This window comes from Carettochelys insculpta, chromosome 4 (assembly GCF_033958435.1).
Source record: "Carettochelys insculpta isolate YL-2023 chromosome 4, ASM3395843v1, whole genome shotgun sequence".
NCBI lineage: Eukaryota > Metazoa > Chordata > Testudines > Carettochelyidae > Carettochelys > Carettochelys insculpta.
In genome coordinates, this window is record NC_134140.1 from 45,434,821 (window position 1) to 45,453,513 (window position 18,693).

Genomic DNA, 18,693 nt, shown 5'->3' on the forward strand with positions numbered 1-18,693 from the left:
TCAGGCAAGCAGAGTGCTCTTGCTTCCTTACCACTCAGCCCCCAACGGAGCCAGGCTCCTGCTTTTTTCCTCCCATTTGCAGGCCTGGTACTGGCTGCAGATATAGTGAGGCAAGGCTAGCTGAGCCCACAGGCGTTCTTTAACCCCTACTGTGCTAGGCAGCAGCTTCTCTGCTCCTTTACAGTCTTTACGGTTCCTGAACTCAGAGGAGTCTTCAATTCTGCAGCACCCGGGCCAGCAACACATGGGGAAAATACCATATTTTTAGTTTCTAATTTGTTGACTTTTTCAGTGGCTATATAGGGGCTGGATGAAGGACACTGAACCCAAATACACTACTACTAAAACTCACAGGTACCAAACTTCATGGCTCTTACCTGTTATGCCTCCCACTCTACTCTCCCCTTGTGTTTCTCTTTACTAACTCCCTCTTCCTCAGTTTCTCTCTGCCTTTACCCAGCTCCCCTCTCATATACCTATAGCTCTTCCTCTCCTCAGCTTCTGAAAATAACTATATGACGAATTAATCATTGTTCTTTTGGGAGTTTCCCAAGTCTTTCAGGAACAAAGGTACTTTCATGCCACAGAAAGACTTCTTTCCATTCCATGGTTTTAATTTTACCCAGCAATCCTTTAGAGGGAGAAAAAAGTTGCATTCCTTAGCTGCCTTCTCCCCCAGGAGACGTTTTCACTTAATGTCATAAAGTTTCCTGATCTAAAGGCTCTCTCCTGGCATGTATGAAATACGGTACATTGTTTAGAAACCTAAAGGGCAAAAAATGTCTCACAGGGATCAAATCCCCTTTTTGGGAGTTTCTTTTGAACTAAAACAACATTTTATTACTTCTACACTTAATCACACTGTTGGAAAGGTCACATGTAGTAAATCTGAGGTATAGAAAATGGTAACCAGCACAATTGTTACCTATTGATTTCAAAGTAAATATTGGACACTGGTTAGAGAATCTGCATCAGTTCGTAATGGGTGAATTTGTCCCAATCACTAACTTATATTTAAGAGATTCAAATGATCGATAAATCAAGTTCTGATGGTGGCATTTCAATATTTACTTAGTCATTTGAGTTTAAGAAATATGTTTGAGGCATAACATACGCGGGTACTAATTATTGCTTTACCAAATATTACATATTTTGTACAAAAACAGACACCAATTAGTTCCAGCCATTCAACAGAGCCATGGCACAATGATTTTCTTATGCAGCTATCCTGAAGCATTAAAAAAAAAAAATCCAACAAATTGTTTTGGCTAGGTGACCAAAACTCACTCAAACAAGACAAGGAATTAAGACTAGGACCTGATTAGTGCCAGACAAGAGAACCTGCCAAACCATGGGAGGTCAACACTGTTTAGCATGTTACCAACATTTCCACTGCTTACTGCACTCTCAGACGACATTTGGGGTAAATTACAGCTAAATAACAGCAAAGAACACTGAGAGCCAGGACTGGTGGCTGTAAACAAACTTTATGGCACCAGCCGAAACTTGGCCTCACCCATGATAAGTAGTTATCTGGCTAACTAAAATCATGCTGGATTGCGGATGTTGCTGGATGAGAGAATGCTGGACTAGAGAGGTTCAACCTGTATTAGTTTTAATAGCTTCTAATAATTTCTTACAGATACTAGAGTTGCTGCTCCCCACAAAGGAAGAATATTTTACAGATACCTGGATATTTTAAGTACAAGAAGACAATGTTTTAATGGTGCTTATACTCGTTTTTCACATTGCAGAATTTGCAGATTTTACTTACATCAAGAGAACCTTCATTGATAACAATAAGTCCCATGTTCTTTTTCAAAAGTTTACATGAGTGACCTGTTTAAAAAAAAAAAGTTACAAATAACTGCTCTACTCTAAAACATTTATAACTTAATGAAATATTTCTTTTAAATTAGAGATAAAATTTTGAGAAACACTCAGGCCATGTCTACACATGCCCCTCCCTTTCGGAAGGGGCATGTAAAGGGCATGGATCCAAACTGGTTAATGAGGTGCTGATGTGACTATTCAGTGCCTCATTAGCATAATAGCAGCCAATCACACTTCGAAAGTGCTGCTTTTGAAAGTAAACTGGCTGAGTAGACGTGGGCGCTTCAAAATCAACCCCAGACTTCGAAATTCCCTTATTCCCAATTTGTTTGTGTGCTTGAGACAAAGTCTGGCCATTCCTTTCAGTATTTAAAATAAGAAAAGAAATGGTAACACTTTGGAATACAGGATGTAACAATAACAATTTCTAATAGAAATATCTGTCTGATAATATTTTCCTTGTGTTACCTTGATGTTACCTCTACAGCAGAACCATATTTTCTTTGCATGAATGATTCTTACAGAATTTCTGAAAATTCCCAGTAAAAACATCCATAAAAATCTGTAACACTGTGCATTCATGATAGTATTTACTTGCTATTTTACTATTCTATTCTTTTAGGATCAAGAAATGGAAATAGATTACCTAGAACAATTTAATATTATAAGAAAAATAACAATTGTATAACAATATTAGAAACACAAAGCTTGCTGATTCATTGACAGTCTGGTTTTGGTTTTGTTCTCTTTGGATCTGAGCTCGTATATACGCCATCAGGGATCAGGAATCCCAGCCCCTGGCCTGGATCTGATGCTCAGAGGTCTCCTCCCAAGCATCTGGCCAGCAGCATGGTTGGGGGTGCCAAGCCCTGAGGCTTGCACGCCAGATCAGGCAAGCTGGGGCTAGATCAAGATCACTGGCTCTTAGCTCCACTCTTGCTTGTTACAGTTCCCCCCAGCTGGGGCAAGGGAAGGGGAAGCAAGCAGCAGTCTTGAAAGTGCTGCAAAGAGGCTTCATACTGTTGCTCTCATTGGCTGGAATTCCTGATCCCGTCCACACCCTACACCACAAACCCTGACTTGAGGTCCCTCCCCATCTCCCCCCGATCTATGCACATGAGGAAGTTTATTCCCACAACTAATTCTATTAAGATCAAAGAGGCCATATGCCTGAGAAAGGTGTTTTGAAGATGAGGCCCACTTTAGTGATGCCTGCAGAACTCCTCCATGTGAGTATTCGTTCATGTGACTGACACCATAAGAATAAGTATCTATTTAAAAAAGGTTTAAAAAAACAAAAAAAAGCCCTGTGCTATCTATCTGTATTTCATATTTAAAAAAAACAAACAAAAATGTTTTCTTATCAAGCTGGAAGGAAAATGTTATCTTTCCCCTCTCTATTTATCTTTTCAGGGGACTTCAATAAAACGCTTTGTTGAAGTTCTGTGATGCTGGCCACATTTTTCAGCATCATCTCCCAAATCAAACCGCAGAAAGAAGTAGTTTGAAAATGTTAGGACCTAAGTTTTGTAAGACAGAGTTGATTCATTTTAATGGAACAAATCAATGAAATCCTTCAAGAACTACTTTAACTGAACAAGCATACAGAACAAAGCCAGAAAATTCTAAATTAATGTTGCACTATGAAACAAATTGCTCCTAAAATTATTTCCCCTCAAAATACTGCATAGTGAGCAACCACTTAAATCTTAGAGTGCCACATGATATTAACTCTACAATACATCCCCTGTCTGAAAACATTAATGTTCTAATTTCTTCCCATGTTGGATGGTTTTTGTCACTAAAATTTAGAGTTTTTAAAAAAGTCCAAATATATCACAAAATAAAATCCAATACCAATGTTAATAGCAGTCTCTTGTTTGTCTCCAGTAAGAATCCAAATTTTGATGTCTGCTTTCATTAGAGTTTCTATGGTTTCAGGAACTTTGTCTTGCAGCTTGTCTTCAATGGCTGTAGCTCCAAGCAGCTGAAGATTCTGTGAACATACAGAATTAAAGCTGCAATTAAAGGACTTCAAAGAAGAGCTACCTGCTGAAATTTCCAAATCTTCGCAAACAGTAATTTTAACATTTACTTTTCTGGACCCTTTACGCATCTCTTAAACTGTACTGACCACATTGGCTTAAAACAACAAGACTATGCTGGAAAGATTTGAAAGCTTCATTTTTAAATTTTTCATAAGATGGATCACCTAATCTTATCAGTATAATATGGGCCCTAAATATTCTTGTATTGAGCCAAGTAAATTATGTCTGACTAAAGGAAGCCATTGGAAGTTCTAATAAATAAATATAACTATGACATAGTTGGCATCGCAGAAACTTGGTGGGATAATACACATGATTGGAATGTTGGTATTGAAGGGTACAGCCTGCTTACGAAGCATAGACAGGGAAGAAAGGGGGGAGGTGTTGCCTTATATATTAAAAATCTACACACTTGGACTGAGGTGGAGATGGGCGTAGGAGATGGACGTGTTGAGAGTCTCTGGGTTAGACTAAGGAGTAAAAAACAAGGGTGATGTCCTGCTAGGCATCTACTACAGGCCGCCTAGCCAGGTGGAAGAGGTGGATGAGACTTTTTTTAAACAACTAACAAAGTCAAGCAGGGCCCCAGATTTGGTGGTGATGGGGGACTTCAACTATCCAGACATATGTTGGGAAACTAATACAGCGGGGCACAGACTATACAGTAAGTTCTTGGATTGTATTGGAGACAATTTTTTATTCCAAAAGGTTGAAAAAGCTACTGGGGGGAAGCTGTTTTAGATTTGATTTTAACAAATAGGGAGGAATTGGTAGAGAACTTGAAGGTGGAAGGCAGCTTGGGTGAAAGTGATCATGAAATCAGAGTTCGCAATCCTAAGGAAGGGTAGAACAGAAAACAGCAAAATAGAGATAATGGATTTTGGGAGGGCAGATTTTGGTTAACTCAGAGAGCTGGTAGGTAAGGTCCCATGGGAAGGAAAACTGAGGGGAAAAACAGCTGAGGAGAGTTGGCAGTTTTTTCAAAGGGACATTAAGGGCCCAAAAGCAAGCTATCCCGCTGTGTAGGAAAGATAGAAAATATGGAAAAAGACTGCCTTGGCTTAACCAGGAGATCTTGCATGATCTCAAAATAAAAAAAGGAATTATATAAAAAAATGGAAACAAGGAAAAATTAAAGGATGAATATAGGCAAACACCACAAGAATGCAGGAGCAAGATTAGAAAGGCTAAGGCACAAAATGAGCTTAAACTAGCTACAGGCATAAAGGGAAACAAGAAGGCTTTTTATAAATATATTAGAAACAAGAAGACGACCAGGGACAGGGTAGGGCCATTGCTCAGTGAGGAGGGAGAAACAGTAACAGGGAACTTGGAAATGGCAGAGATGCTTAATGACTTCTTTCTGTCTTCACTGAGAAGTCTGATGAAGGAATGCCCAACATAGTGAATGCTAGTGGGAAAGGGGGACAGTTAGAAGTTGAAATAAAAAAAGAACAAGTTAAAAATCACTAAGGAAAATTAGACGTCTGCAAGTCACCAGGGCCTGATGAAATGCATCCTAGAATACTCAAGGAGCTGATAGAGGAGGTAACTGAGCCTTTATCTATTATCTTTGGAAAATCAGGGGAGACAGGAGAGATTCCAGAAGACTGGAAAAGGGCAAATATAGTGCCCATCTATAAAAAGGGGAATAAGAATAACCCAGGAAATTACAGGCCAGTCATCTTAACTTCAGTGCCAGGAAAGATAATGGAGCAGGTAATTAAAGAAATCATCTGCAAGCACTTGGAAGGTGGTAAGGTAATAGGAAACAGCCAGCATGGGTTTGTAAGGAATAAATCTTGTCAAACTAATCTGATAGCTTTCTTTGATAGGATAACGAGCCTTGTGGATAGGGGAGAAGCGGTAGATGTGGTATACCTAGACTTTAGTAAAGCATTTGATACGGTCTCACGTGATATTCTTATAAAAAAAACTACGCAAATACAATTTAGATGAGGCTACTATAAGGTGGGTGCATAACTGGCTGGATAACTGTACCCAGAGAGTAGTTCTTAATGGTTCTCAATCCTGCTGGAAAAGTATAAGAAGTGGGGTTCCACAGGGGTCTGTGTTAGGACCGGTTCTGTTCAATGTCTTCATCAATGATTTAGATATTGGCAAAGAAAGTACGCTTATTAAGTTTGCAGATGATACCAAGTTGGGAGGGGTTGCAACTGCTTTGGAGGATAGGGTCATAATTCAAAGTGATCTGGATAAACTGGAGAAGTGGTCTCAGGTAAACAGGATGAAGTTTAATAAGGACAAATGCAAAGTGCTCCACTTGGGAAAGAACAATCAGTTTCACACACACAGAATGGAGAGAGACTGTCTAGGAACGACTGCAGAAGAAAGGGATCTAGGGATTATAGTCGACCATAAGCTAAATATGAGTCAACAGTGTGATGCTGTTGCAAAAAAAAAAAAGCAGACATGATTCTGGGATGCATTAACAGGTGTGTTGTGAACAAGACACGAGAAGTCATTCTTCCGCTCTACTCTGCACTGGTTAGGCCTCAGCTGGAGTATTGTGTCCAGTTCTGGGCACCGCAGTTCAAAAAAGATGTGGAGAAACTAGAGGGGGTCCAGAAAAGAGCAACAAGAATGATTAAAGGTCTAGAGAATGTGACCTATGAAAAAAGGTTGAAAGAATTGGGCTTGTTTAGTTTGGAAAAGAGAAGATTGAGGGGAGACATGATAGCGGTTTTCAGGTATCTAAAAGGGAGTCATAAGGAGGAAGGAGAAAACTTGTTCTTCTTGGCCTCTGAGGATAGAACAAGAGGCAATGGGCTTAAACTGCAGCAAGGGAGGTTTAGGCTGGACATTAGGAAAAAGTTCCTAACTGTCAGGGTGGTCAAACAGTGGAATAAATTGCCAAGGGAGGTTGTGGAATCTCCATCGCTGGAGATATTTAAGAACAGGTTAGACGGATGTCTATCAGGGATGGTTTAGATAGTACTTGGTCCTGCCATTGGGGCAGGGGGCTGGACTTGATGGCCTCTCAAGGTCCCTACCAGTCCTATTGTTCTATGATTCTATGTCTTTCATAATGGGTTTCATTCTTGGTCTGTGATTTCTAAAGATGGAAAATCCACCACTTCTTTTAATAGTTTGATCCAATGATTAATCATCCTCATTGTTAAAACTGTGCCTTATTTCAATAGCTCTCACAGGATCGTGGGCATATGATATCACCTATATGAAACAGAAATAACCAGACTCGATCAATGTAGAACAACAAGAAGTCCTGTGGCACCTTATAGATTAACAGATATTTTGGAGCTTAAGCTTTTGTGGGCAAAGACCCGTTTCATCAGATGCATCAGATGCATGTGTATGATGAAGCGGATCTTTGCCCACGAAAGCTTATGCTCCAAAATACCTGTTAGTCTATAAGATGCCACAGAACTTCTTGTTGTTCTCGAAGATACAGACTAACACAGCTACCTCTCTGATACTCAATCAATGTAGATAAGTCTGGGAGCCTATGCCTCTTAGCCTACACCTAGAACATCAGAATTTGTGATCCTCCTGAATGTGACAGATTGGGGCATCTTGGTGACACTGATGTAGCCAATTACACTCTTTTAGCAACTGTTTTAGAAATTGTAAGTCATATCAGTATTAGACTCGGTTATCTTAAGCAAAGCTGGAGACCTGAGTATTGTTAAAACTGGGTAAAAGACCATCTTGCAAAGCAGTTTATTAAAGTTAATGGGACCCACAGATCCTATTGTCTTGTGAGCTGGATAAAAAAAAGCACTTATTGCAAGAAATGCTGTATGTCCCTAACTCCAGGATAGGGTTCATAACTGAAAATTGCCACCAGGGATAGGTTCCTTGTACAAGGATACAAGTAGGAGAGCTGGGGCTTAAGATGTGTTCACATCACCACAATTTTCCATTAATTAGGTTAGGCAGCTAAGGAAACTAGGAAAAGTGTCCCATCTTATTATACAGGAAGCAGGGATGTAAATATCATTCAAACAGTTAACAGGCTAAACAATTAGAATTACATTGCTTGGGCTGGCCATTGTGATGGTGGCTCCAGCTGGCCAGACTGATGGGGTTGGGACTGCAGCTGGGATTCCTTCACCTGACTGGAAGGCTCAGGGCTGGGGTTCTGCAACTGGACAGCCTGGCCAGGTCTGGGGAAGCTATGGCTGGAACTGAAACTGTTGGGGCTGGCTGGCCAGCATGAGACTAAGATTGTAGTGGCTGGCAGGTATGTGCAGGGCTGTGGCCACTCCAGCGTTGGCCCTGCTCTGGCTGGCCAGCCAGCAGGCATGGGGCTGGGGCCATGCCAAGGATGGGACTGCTCCAGCTGGCCAACCCAGATATGAGTGAGTAATTAAGTCGACTTAAATTGAGCAGTGAGTCGCTTAATGTTAGGGAATGTTCAATGTTAATAATAGACTTGCAAATTACTAGTCTTGGTTGACTTGGTCTGATGCACTTCCCACTCCAATAAAAAAAAAAAAAAGCAGTCAAGTAGCACTTTAAAGACTAGCAAAATAGTTTATTAGGTGAGCTTTCGTGGGACAGACCCACTTCTTCAGACCATAACCAGACCAGAACAGGCTCAATATTTAAGAACATAAGAACATAAGAATGGCCATACTGGGTCAGACCAAAGGTCCATCAAGCCCAGCATCCCATCTGCCGACTGTGGCCAATGCCAGGTGCCCCAGAGAAGGAGAACAGAAGACAATGATCAAGTGATTTATCTCCTGCCATCCATCTCCTGCCCTTGTTATGAAGGCTAGGGCACCATACTTTATCCCTGGCTAATAGCCATTTATGGACCTAACCTGCAAAAATTTATCAAGCTCTTTTTTAAACCCTAATAGAGTCCTGGCCTTCACAGCCTCCTCAGGCAAGGAGTTCCACAGGTTGACTGTGCGCTGTGTGAAGAAAAATTTCCTTTTATTAGTTTTGAACCTACTACCCATCAATTTCATTTGGTGTCCCCTAGTTCTTGTATTATGGGAAAAGGTAAATAATTTTTCTATATTCACTTTCTCCACACCATTCATGATTTTATATACCTCTATCATATCGCCCCTCAATCGCCTTTTTTCCAAACTGAAAAGTCCCAGTCTCTCTAGCCTCTCCCCATATGGGACCCTTTCCAAGCCCCTAATCATCTTAGTCGCCCTTTTCTGAACCTTTTCTAATGCCAATATATCTTTTTTGAGGTGAGGAGACCACATCTGCACGCAGTACTCGAGATGTGGGTGTACCATAGTTTTATATAGGGGAAGTATGATATCTTTTGTCTTATTATCGATCCCTTTTTTAATAATTCCTAACATCCTATTTGCCTTACTAACTGCCGCTGCACACTGCGTGGATGTCTTCAGAGAACTATCCACTATAACTCCAAGATCCCTTTCCTGATCTGTCGTAGCTAAATTTGACCCCATCATGTAGTACATGTAATTTGGGTTATTTTTTCCAACATGCATTACCTTACACTTACCCACATTAAATTTCATTTGCCATTTTGCTGCCCAATCACTCAGTTTGCTGAGATCTTTTTGTAGTTCTTCACAATCCCTTTTGCTTTTGACTGTCCTGAACAACTTGGTGTCATCTGCAAACTTTGCCACCTCACTGCTTACCTCATTTTCTAGATCATTGATGAACAAGTTGAACAGGATCGGTCCCAGGACTGAGCCCTGGGGAACACCACTAGTTACCCCCCTCCATTGTGAAAATTTACCATTTATTCCAACCCTTTGTTTTCTGTCTTTTAACCAATTCCCGATCCATGAAAGGACCTTTCCTCCTATCCCATGACCACCTAATTTACATAAAAGCCTTTGGTGTGGGACCGTGTCAAAGGCTTTCTGGAAATCTAGGTATATTATGTCCACTGGGTGCCCCTTGTCCGCATGTTTATTAACCCCTTCAAAGAATTCTAATAGATTAGACAGACACGACTTCCCTCTGCAGAAACCATGCTGACTTTTGCCCAACAATTCGTGCTCTTCTATGTGCCTTGCAATTTTACTCTTTACTAGTGTTTCTACTAATTTGCCTGGTACTGATGTTAAACTTATCGGTCTATAATTGCCAGGATCTCCTCTAGAGCCTTTTTTAAATATTGGCGTTATATTGGCCGTCTTCCAGTCATTTGGTACCAAAGTGGATTTAAAGGATAGGTTACAAACCACTGTTAATAACTCCGCAATTTCACATTTGAGTTCTTTCAGAACCCTCAAATCACATTTGAGTTCTTCAGACCATAGCCAGACCAGAACAGGCTCAATGTTTAAGGCACATAGAACCAAAAACAGTAAGCAAGGAGGACAAATCAGAAAAAGATAATCAAGGTGAGCAAATTATCAAATTAATTATCTTTTTCTGATTTGTCCTCCTTGCTTACTGTTTTTGGTTCTATGTGCCTTAAACATTGAGCCTGTTCTGGTCTGGCTATGGTCTGAAGAAGTGGGTCTGTCCCACGAAAGCTCACCTAATAAACTATTTTGCTAGTCTTTAAAGTGCTATGTGACTGCTTTTTGTTTTGATAATGTATAGACTAACACAGCTTCCTCTCTGTTACCACTACAATCAGAGTGAGTAAACTCCTTCCACACTTTGGGTCATACAGACAGTATCTGTACCAAATCAGTTCTTTTAAATTTTACTATAAAGACATACTGCCTCCCAAATGGCAGAGTTAAAATAAAGAAACCAACAAGAAAAATTTTAACACTGGATGTGACTCAAGCTCACTGCATCTTAACTGGTTAAAAAGAAGAAAATGGTTACTGATCTCTGTATATCTGTTATTCTTTAAGACATGTGGTCTATACCAATTACACAGAAGGTGAGGGTGTGTACCTTGTGCACCAGTGCTGGTGATTCTTCCCTAGCAGCAACCAGTGCACCAAATGCTGCAATATAAAAGGAAGAAATGCCCACCCCTCTTCCAGACTTAAGTTGATTATGTGCTTCTGAAACTTCCACCATTAGTGAGAAATGAGCAGGCAAAACTTACAGCCAGGAGTCACTGCAATGTTACATGGTATAAATGGACTTCATATGATTAGCATATGAGAATCCAGTCTAGCCTAACTAATTAAAATTTGGTGTGCCAAATGTAGGGTGGTACTGTTAGACCCTGTGAGACAGACAGTTGAGGAAAGACAGGCTTATATAGCTTTAGAAAATTATGTAGTGTCCTGATATTACAGTGAAAATACAGAAAAGATAATTACTCAAAAAACACATTATGTTGATCTCTACCACAAATGAAAACACTGAAGACTAAATATATCATCACAATAGTTGCTTTTGTAAATTCTTGAAAACGTTCAGTTGAAAAATATTATTTTTAAAATAAAATAAAATATATGGAGATGTACATGTCAGAGCTGGAAGGGACCTTGGGAGATCATTGAGTCCAGTCCCTTATCCCCTTGGTAGGGCCAAGCACCATCACTGACAACTTTTTTTTGTTCAGATTTATTTGTCTCAGATCCCTAAATGGCCCCCTCAAGGACTGAGCTCACAACCCTGCGTTTAGCAGGCCAACCCTCCAACCACTGAACTGTCCCTCTCTGCCCTTCTTATGACAGGCATGGCATTTTGTGTATAAAGTCTTTAGAAACAAACTTTTTTCATCAAACATTCTGAATTAAATTCTGAAGACTATAGGACTCATCCAACATAAATAATTTTTGTCCCAGTCTTATTGCACTTAAAAGATTCAAGAGTCATGAAATATATGAAAAGAACATAAGTAAAATCAGACACCTCCACCTACTTTTTCAATTAGCTCATAACTCTCCTCAAGTTTCAGTGCTCTGTTTTGTACAGATATTGAAGCTCGATGATAGACATCTAACCACTCTTGATATTCACTCTCTGATATCTCAGCAACAGCAAAACAGAGAGTTCTTAAACCTAAAATAATAAACAGTAAGAATAGCAATCCACGGTTAGAAATTATTCATTTCCTTGTAGAGCCAACAATATTTAGTTAAAACACTATATTTACTATGACTAAACAGATTAAAAAATCTCACTTGTACAGGTCACAAAAGCACTATGCTTCAAGAATATAAGATGGTATGAAGGGTGTATCAGTATAATGAAATGAGAGGAAATCCCCAATGTGCGCCTACTGCATGAATGTTGCCATGTCTCATACTGCTTCAACTTACTACTACTGGGTGAAGTCATGGCAGTGCCACGCTGTCTTACATTTGTGCGGCACATCTATATTAGAGACCAAAGTAGCTACAAACTCAATATGCTACTAACAATAATGCAACTAGCATGCTGCCTTTTACTGTCATGTCTTTGTACACAAGACATCCCAGGGATTTTTGGTTGCCAAAACACTGCTCTTTCATTTGTGAATGAAGTTGTCTTTTACCATATCAATACTTTCAATAAGCAGGCAATAAAATAGTTATTTTAGCCAAAAAGTGTAATTTTTTTTTATTTTATAATTGCACATTTGTATGTCAGCACAAAGCCAAAACTTCCTTTAAACTAATGTTACATTTTCAAAGAGTGGTAGCCATGTTAGGCTGTATCTTCACACAACAAAAAAGCAGTTCTTGTAGCACTTTAAAGACAAACAGAATGATTTATTAGGTGATGAGCTGTCATGGGACACTCCCACTTCTTCAGATCTGGATCTTCCAGTGGCATCACTTGTTTGTTAATGGGCACAAAAAGTAAATTCTTAAAAGGCTCATTAAAAATGCTGATCAGTAATAGGTCTAATGGGTTTAGCTCATTTTTAAGTATTTTAGTGAAATGTTTAAAAATGTTATTGTTTGGATGTAGTACATTACTTTGGCTTCTCAGGCATGTTAAGAGCAATCATACAAGACGAAGGCAGGAAATCTTCTCTCTGTCAGGATGGCACTGACCCATTGGAAAAATCAGTGGGGGCCAAACACAAGCAAAAGAAACCTCACTCATCTCATCTATAGCGGGAATGAGCTTGGGGTGCTGGTGCTTTGCTCCAGCTCCACTGGGGCACCACGGCTCCAAACTTCTGGTGTTTGTCATGGAGACCTACCAAAGGCCTGATCAAATTAAGCAGGGAGCTGGATTCAGGCCACAGGGCAGGTGTTCTCCACCCCTGGGATAAGGCCTTTGGTTTTAATAAAGGAAAGTATTATTTGTCCTTTGGATTTCACAAAGGAATTTATGATTAAATTAGTGTTTGGTGGTTTCCCATATTAATAATTTCAATTATTAATAATTCCAATGACCATCAGAACTGTACTTAGCACATCCTGATTGAAAGGGTCACCCTTTAATCCTGTTTGCAACGCGGATGATCAGACATGCAAAAGCCTACTGAAAGGCGATGGATAGGTGTGATCTGATCCGATAGTGTGAACTTGATCAGGAAGTCCTAGATGCCATTTGACAGTTTCCTCTCCAGTGTTTAAAGGTCAAATGGATCAGACAGTCCTTGTTTCTGCTCAGTCACTGCTAGCATTGAAAGCTCAGATAAGCAAGTCTAGTGGGTGAGCTGTAGACCTGTTGTGGGAAAGACAATGCAGAGATTGCAGAAGAAGTGAAGTTCCCTGAACACCACTGAAATCCCTAAGAACTGGGCTAAGTACTAGAACCTTAAAATACAGCATTCCAGGAGCAGCAAGCAACAGCAATGAGACATCAGCCGGAACAGTACTGAGCAGCAGAACTGGTCAACACCTGCTCCCATCTTTCAGGGAGCTGGGGGAAAAGAATTAAGGGAAACACACCCTTGAATTCTGGGATTTAGCTGACTTTAGACAACCATCTATGAGTGTCATGCAGCAGAAGGGAAAAGGAGTCATGTGTTAGAGATATGTTAATCTGTCAGACTTTCATATTGCAGGTGGGAAACTGAGGCAAAGGACGCTGCTCATTGTATTGCAGGGTGGGTGTTCACATGTGGTTTGTATAAGTTTGAATTGCTGTGGTGATTTCTCAAATGAATGCTGAACTACCTGTTCCTTTCAATAAAAACTTTTCTTGTTATACACATATTGGGTTTATGAGTGACGAAAGTATTGCCTCTTAGAGGTGCCCAAAGATGGTGTTAGGTTTTCCCCCAACTATTGAGTGGGGGCTTGAGCTAGTTCTGTTTTCTAATTTAAAGAGAAAACTCTAGATATTGAGCCTGGTCCTTATTAATATTACTAGCACCTGGGAGAAGGATTATTCTGAGAAATGGACAGATTTTTTTTCTGTTGACAAGAATATCATGAGATAGGTTCAGAAATATGAGTCAAAAGAAAAGCTCGACTACATAACTTGAATATTAAAATATTTCCAAACATCTTTTCATAATTCAGCAGATGAAGTGTGAAGACAGCAGCGAACCATGGGGAATATCTACAGAGATAAGATTTTCCAAGGAACTTGCTGTTTTCCAGAATCTAAATTTAAATTTTAAAAAATAAGTTTACTGGCTTACTGATTGCAAAGAATCTTGATGAAAAATTGAGACTCTTACCAAGAGTCTGCTTCTTGACAAATTGGAACAAGACCACAGAGAATTACACAGTTCTTCCTATTCACCTACATGGGCATTAACAGAGACATTTATTAAATGCTTAAATGCGAATGCCAGCAATGCTAACCACTTCCTTTTTGAACAACACAGCAAGCAGGTATAGCAAATGCCAAGGACATACCATATTGCCACATGAATAGAAACATGAAAGGAATAATGTAATGTCATTGGCAGTATTTATATTTGGTGTGTATTAATAAATACTAAATTCTTTCATGCATTACAGAGTAGGAAACATTTTTAACAACTGAATTCAGCGCTAGTGAAAAGGCACTAATTGACCAGGTTTTTTTGGGGAGGGGCGGGAAATGACGTGAGAGGTACAACAACAACAATTTCCTTATTAGGATAAACTAAGTTTAGAGAAAGCACAAAAGTTTAGTTTTGATGCCAGTTCAATCCCCAACCTCTCTGCTGAGACTGGCAATTGTGCTGGTGATATGGAGGAGGAAAATTATCCACAAGGAACTGGACTGAGAACGTGAATTCATTTTGTATGGATTATTCATGATTAAAACATTCTTCAGCCACTACGCATGTAGCACTGATTCAAACTAGTATCCTAGATGTGCAAAGTACACATTGATATTGTGTTACTTTTCAGCAATCCTGTCCAGCACATTTTTTTAAACATTTTTAAGCAACTCAGACCTCGAGATCTATTACTGTTTAAAGGGGCTGTTCATTAGAAGCATTAGGCTGCTACATTATCAGCTATCTGACAAGCTTATATTTATTTCCATAGATTATACCTGTATCTATTTTAAGGTTTCTTCCTAGTATGATATTCTAAGTATGAGACTTTGGGCATAATGTATAATTATGTAAAGTTATCCAAACAGTCCTTATGCAAATCATAATGTGCAGAACACACACAGGGAACAGACTTGAGGCTAATCTTTCTCATCACTTTGGCCAGCCGATAATGATTGTGAAAGAAAACCACACCACCAACCAAAGGAATCAGTTGCTTGCTAATACAGGTTGAACCTCTCTTGTCCAGCACCCTCAAGAATGGACTCGTGTCTTAGAGAATTTGCTGGACTATGGGAGGTCAATACTGTCTAGTAGCATTACCAACACTTCCACTGTTTACTCTTAGAAGACATTTAGGAGTAAATTATGACTAAAAAACAACACAGAACATGGAGACCCAGGACTAATGGCTGTAAACAAACTTTATGGGACTGTGGGAAAATTCGCCACACCCATGACAACTGGTCACCTGGCTAACTAAAATCATGCTGGATTACAGATGTTGCTGGACGAGACATTTCCAAATTAGAGAGATTCAACCTGGAAAGAGGGGAGTAGAAATCTCAAAAATAATGGAATAGAAGTAGACATTCCTGGTATAACAGGTTTCAAAAAATTTGCTCAAACCATAATTCACTATTTATGTAAGTAAAAATAAAAAAAATGCTCTTGCTTCCAAGGGAAGATCTAATGGATTCTCTTAGCTATCAGGGGACACAATCAAAACAAAATAAAAATCAAGGGTTTCTTCACATGTATTTGTTTATGTTCATTCTTTATTTCTATTTGTAAGGTTTTAAAGCTATGATTTTATTGCACAAAATTTTGATGTACTATGATAGTTACTCTATGAATGGGGTAAGTAGATATGACAAACTAACAAGCTCCTGAACAGTAAGAGTTATGCCTTAGGGGTGGATGTGGACGAGGGTGATTTTGACAAGATGTGCATGTTATGTGGAATTACGAGGAATAGTGGAGCAGAAAACTGGGAAACTTTCAGGGAACAAGGACCACTTTTATCCTAGTTGGGGTTGTTGTTTTTGCTTTTTTTCCAGTGTGTAATGCATGAGTGTTTTGGGATGGTGGGGGTAGGGGGGAAGCAATCTTAAAGCCTATTAGCTTAATAGGATTAACTGTGTTCACAGATTTTAAACTTGTACTCAGGCATTTTGTGCACACTACAAAGAGAAAGGGATGGGGAAGAAAGGGTGAAAGTGGGCTGGAAAGGTAGACCAAGAGAGAAGACTTGCAATAATGAGGTTCAAGTAATTTTTCTTCCACAGACTTCCTAAATTACCATGAAGAAGATAGTTAGCCTCTCTGTCTCTTATTCCTTTACTGTGGCAATGGGGATCAAATAAGTACCCATGATATACAGAGCTCCTTTTTTCTCCTCACTGCACGGAACTGCTCAGAGAGATGAGAGAGAAGAGAATCCTGTGTGGATAGCTTGAGTAATACTAGTAGAAGCTGGGCTGGGGTGACAATGCCCCACTTCCCAGCACCAGATCAGCAACTGTACTAATCAAGTCCATTCCTACTATACTTCCTTGGCCCAGAGGTACAGTTATGAAGTGAGGAAGAGCAACCTGGATTCATCTCCCCATCTGGGAACAAAGCAGGTAAAAGGCACACTAGACTTCTTCTGCAACAACAAAGGTTAATTTACATGTCCTGCCATACAATTAGAAAACCCTGCAAAAGGAGCTAATAATAGATTGTTTATGATATGTGTTTAGTGTTATGGCTTCAAGGGTCGCAGGACCATTAAAACCCCATAGGGTTCCCCAACTAAATATGGATAATTTAATCTGTTCTTTATTTGTTGCATGAACATTTAATAAAATAAATCTAAAATGATTAAAAACTAATTTTTTTAAAGAACTTAGAAACAAAGTTTATTAAAAAGTTACATGAAATGAAAGGGAGAAAATCTGCAGCTGAGTTTCCTGAAACAATCATCATTCTCTTCCTTACCCATCCATCTTTTTCTGGTGCATGGCTGAAATTAACAGGAGTGTTGTGAGCAAGACACAAAAAGTCATTCTTCTGCTGTACTCGGCACTCATTACACCTCAACTGGAGTATTGTGTCCAGTTCTGGGCACCATATTTCAAGAAAGATGTGGAGAAATTGGAAAAGGTCCAGAGAAGAGCAACAAGAATGATTAAAGGTCTAGAGAACATGAGCTATGAGGGAAGACTGAAAGAACTGGGCTTGTTTAGTTTAGAAAAGAGAAGATTTAGAGGGGACATGATAGTGGTTTTCAAGTGCCTCAAAGAGGGTTAGAAGGAGGAGGGAGAAAAATTGTTCTTCACATCTGAGGATAGGACAAGGAGCAATGGGCTTAAACTGCAGCAACGGAGGTTTAGACTAGATATTAGGAAAAACTTCCTAATTGTCAGGGTGGTTAAACACTGGAATAAGTTACCCAGGGAGGTTGTGGAATCTCCACTGCTGGAGATATTTGAGAGCAGGTTAGACAGACACCTATCAGGGATGACCTAGATGGTGTTTGGTTCTGCCAAGAGGGGAGGGAATTGTACTTGATGATCTCTTGAGGTCCCTTCCAGTTCTAGTGTTCTATGGTCCTATAAATAAAATACTATAGCCCTTTACTGTATGACGCAACAACCCATAGCCAGCTTGCTTTCCTCTGTCAGGCACAGAAAAGCCTCAATGATATCTGGGAGGCAGTGCGGCCCATCGCACTGGGATTCAGGAGACCTGTGTTCTATTCTTGACTCTACCACAGGCCTGCTGGGTGACCTTCAGAAAGTCACTTAATTTCTCTGTGCTTCAGTTTCCCCAGCTGTAAAATTGGCATAATGATACTTACCTCTTTTGATATCTACTTATGAGATGTGCTATGTAAGAACTAATTGGTATTGCAAGGGCATATACTATACCAGTATTTTCTGGTGCTGAGGATTTTCTGTCTGCATCTAGAATGTGTAGTTTTCTAATGACTTAATTCTTTTTCAAGTCACTTTCAGATTCTCATTTGTGAACTCAAATGTGGCACCCACATCCCTTGATGGACACTGAACAGTGAGTGGTTAGAGAGATGATTCTGCTAGATCATTTGGAATATGGAGACATGACAGTTAAAGTGGGCTTGGTTGGTTGGTTCCTTCAGTCACTTATATCATCAGTAATGGATTCACTCCTACAATGTAAAACAACCTTAAAACAAACATAACTCTCACGGGATCGATGGATGGCCTTGATATGTAAGGCCAAAATAGTTTAAAAAAAGAAAAAAAAGGGGGGGAGCGCCTAAACCATCCTCAGCTCAGCTTCTCTAAGCTCCTTCCTCTCCTTCCCAAAAATCAGAGGTTGGGAGAGATCAATTTATATAATGGAACCTCTTTTGCAACCTTACTGCATGGAATCACTACTGTATCTCCAACAATATAAGAGGACTGCACAACTGAATCCTAAAAGCCTCCACTTAGGCCAATTCTATCTGTTTTATCTGTCTATATGACTATACACTCTTTAGGAAAGGGA

At 39.7% G+C, this 18,693-nt stretch overlaps 1 protein-coding gene across 7 annotated transcripts in view; it reads right to left on the reverse strand.

Moving 5' to 3' along the window:
• Positions 1–18,693, reverse strand: part of ATP8A1 (ATPase phospholipid transporting 8A1) — a 186,859-nt gene that overhangs the window by 73,077 nt on the left and 95,089 nt on the right. For all 7 annotated transcript variants that reach the window (XM_074992696.1, XM_074992695.1, XM_074992691.1 and 4 more), the window contains 3 exons: positions 11,656–11,795; positions 3,691–3,829; positions 1,775–1,839 (listed from right to left, as the gene is read on the reverse strand). In XM_074992696.1, coding sequence (XP_074848797.1) covers positions 1,775–1,839; positions 3,691–3,829; positions 11,656–11,795 — 344 coding nt within the window. The remainder of the gene's footprint in view (positions 1–1,774; positions 1,840–3,690; positions 3,830–11,655; positions 11,796–18,693) is intronic.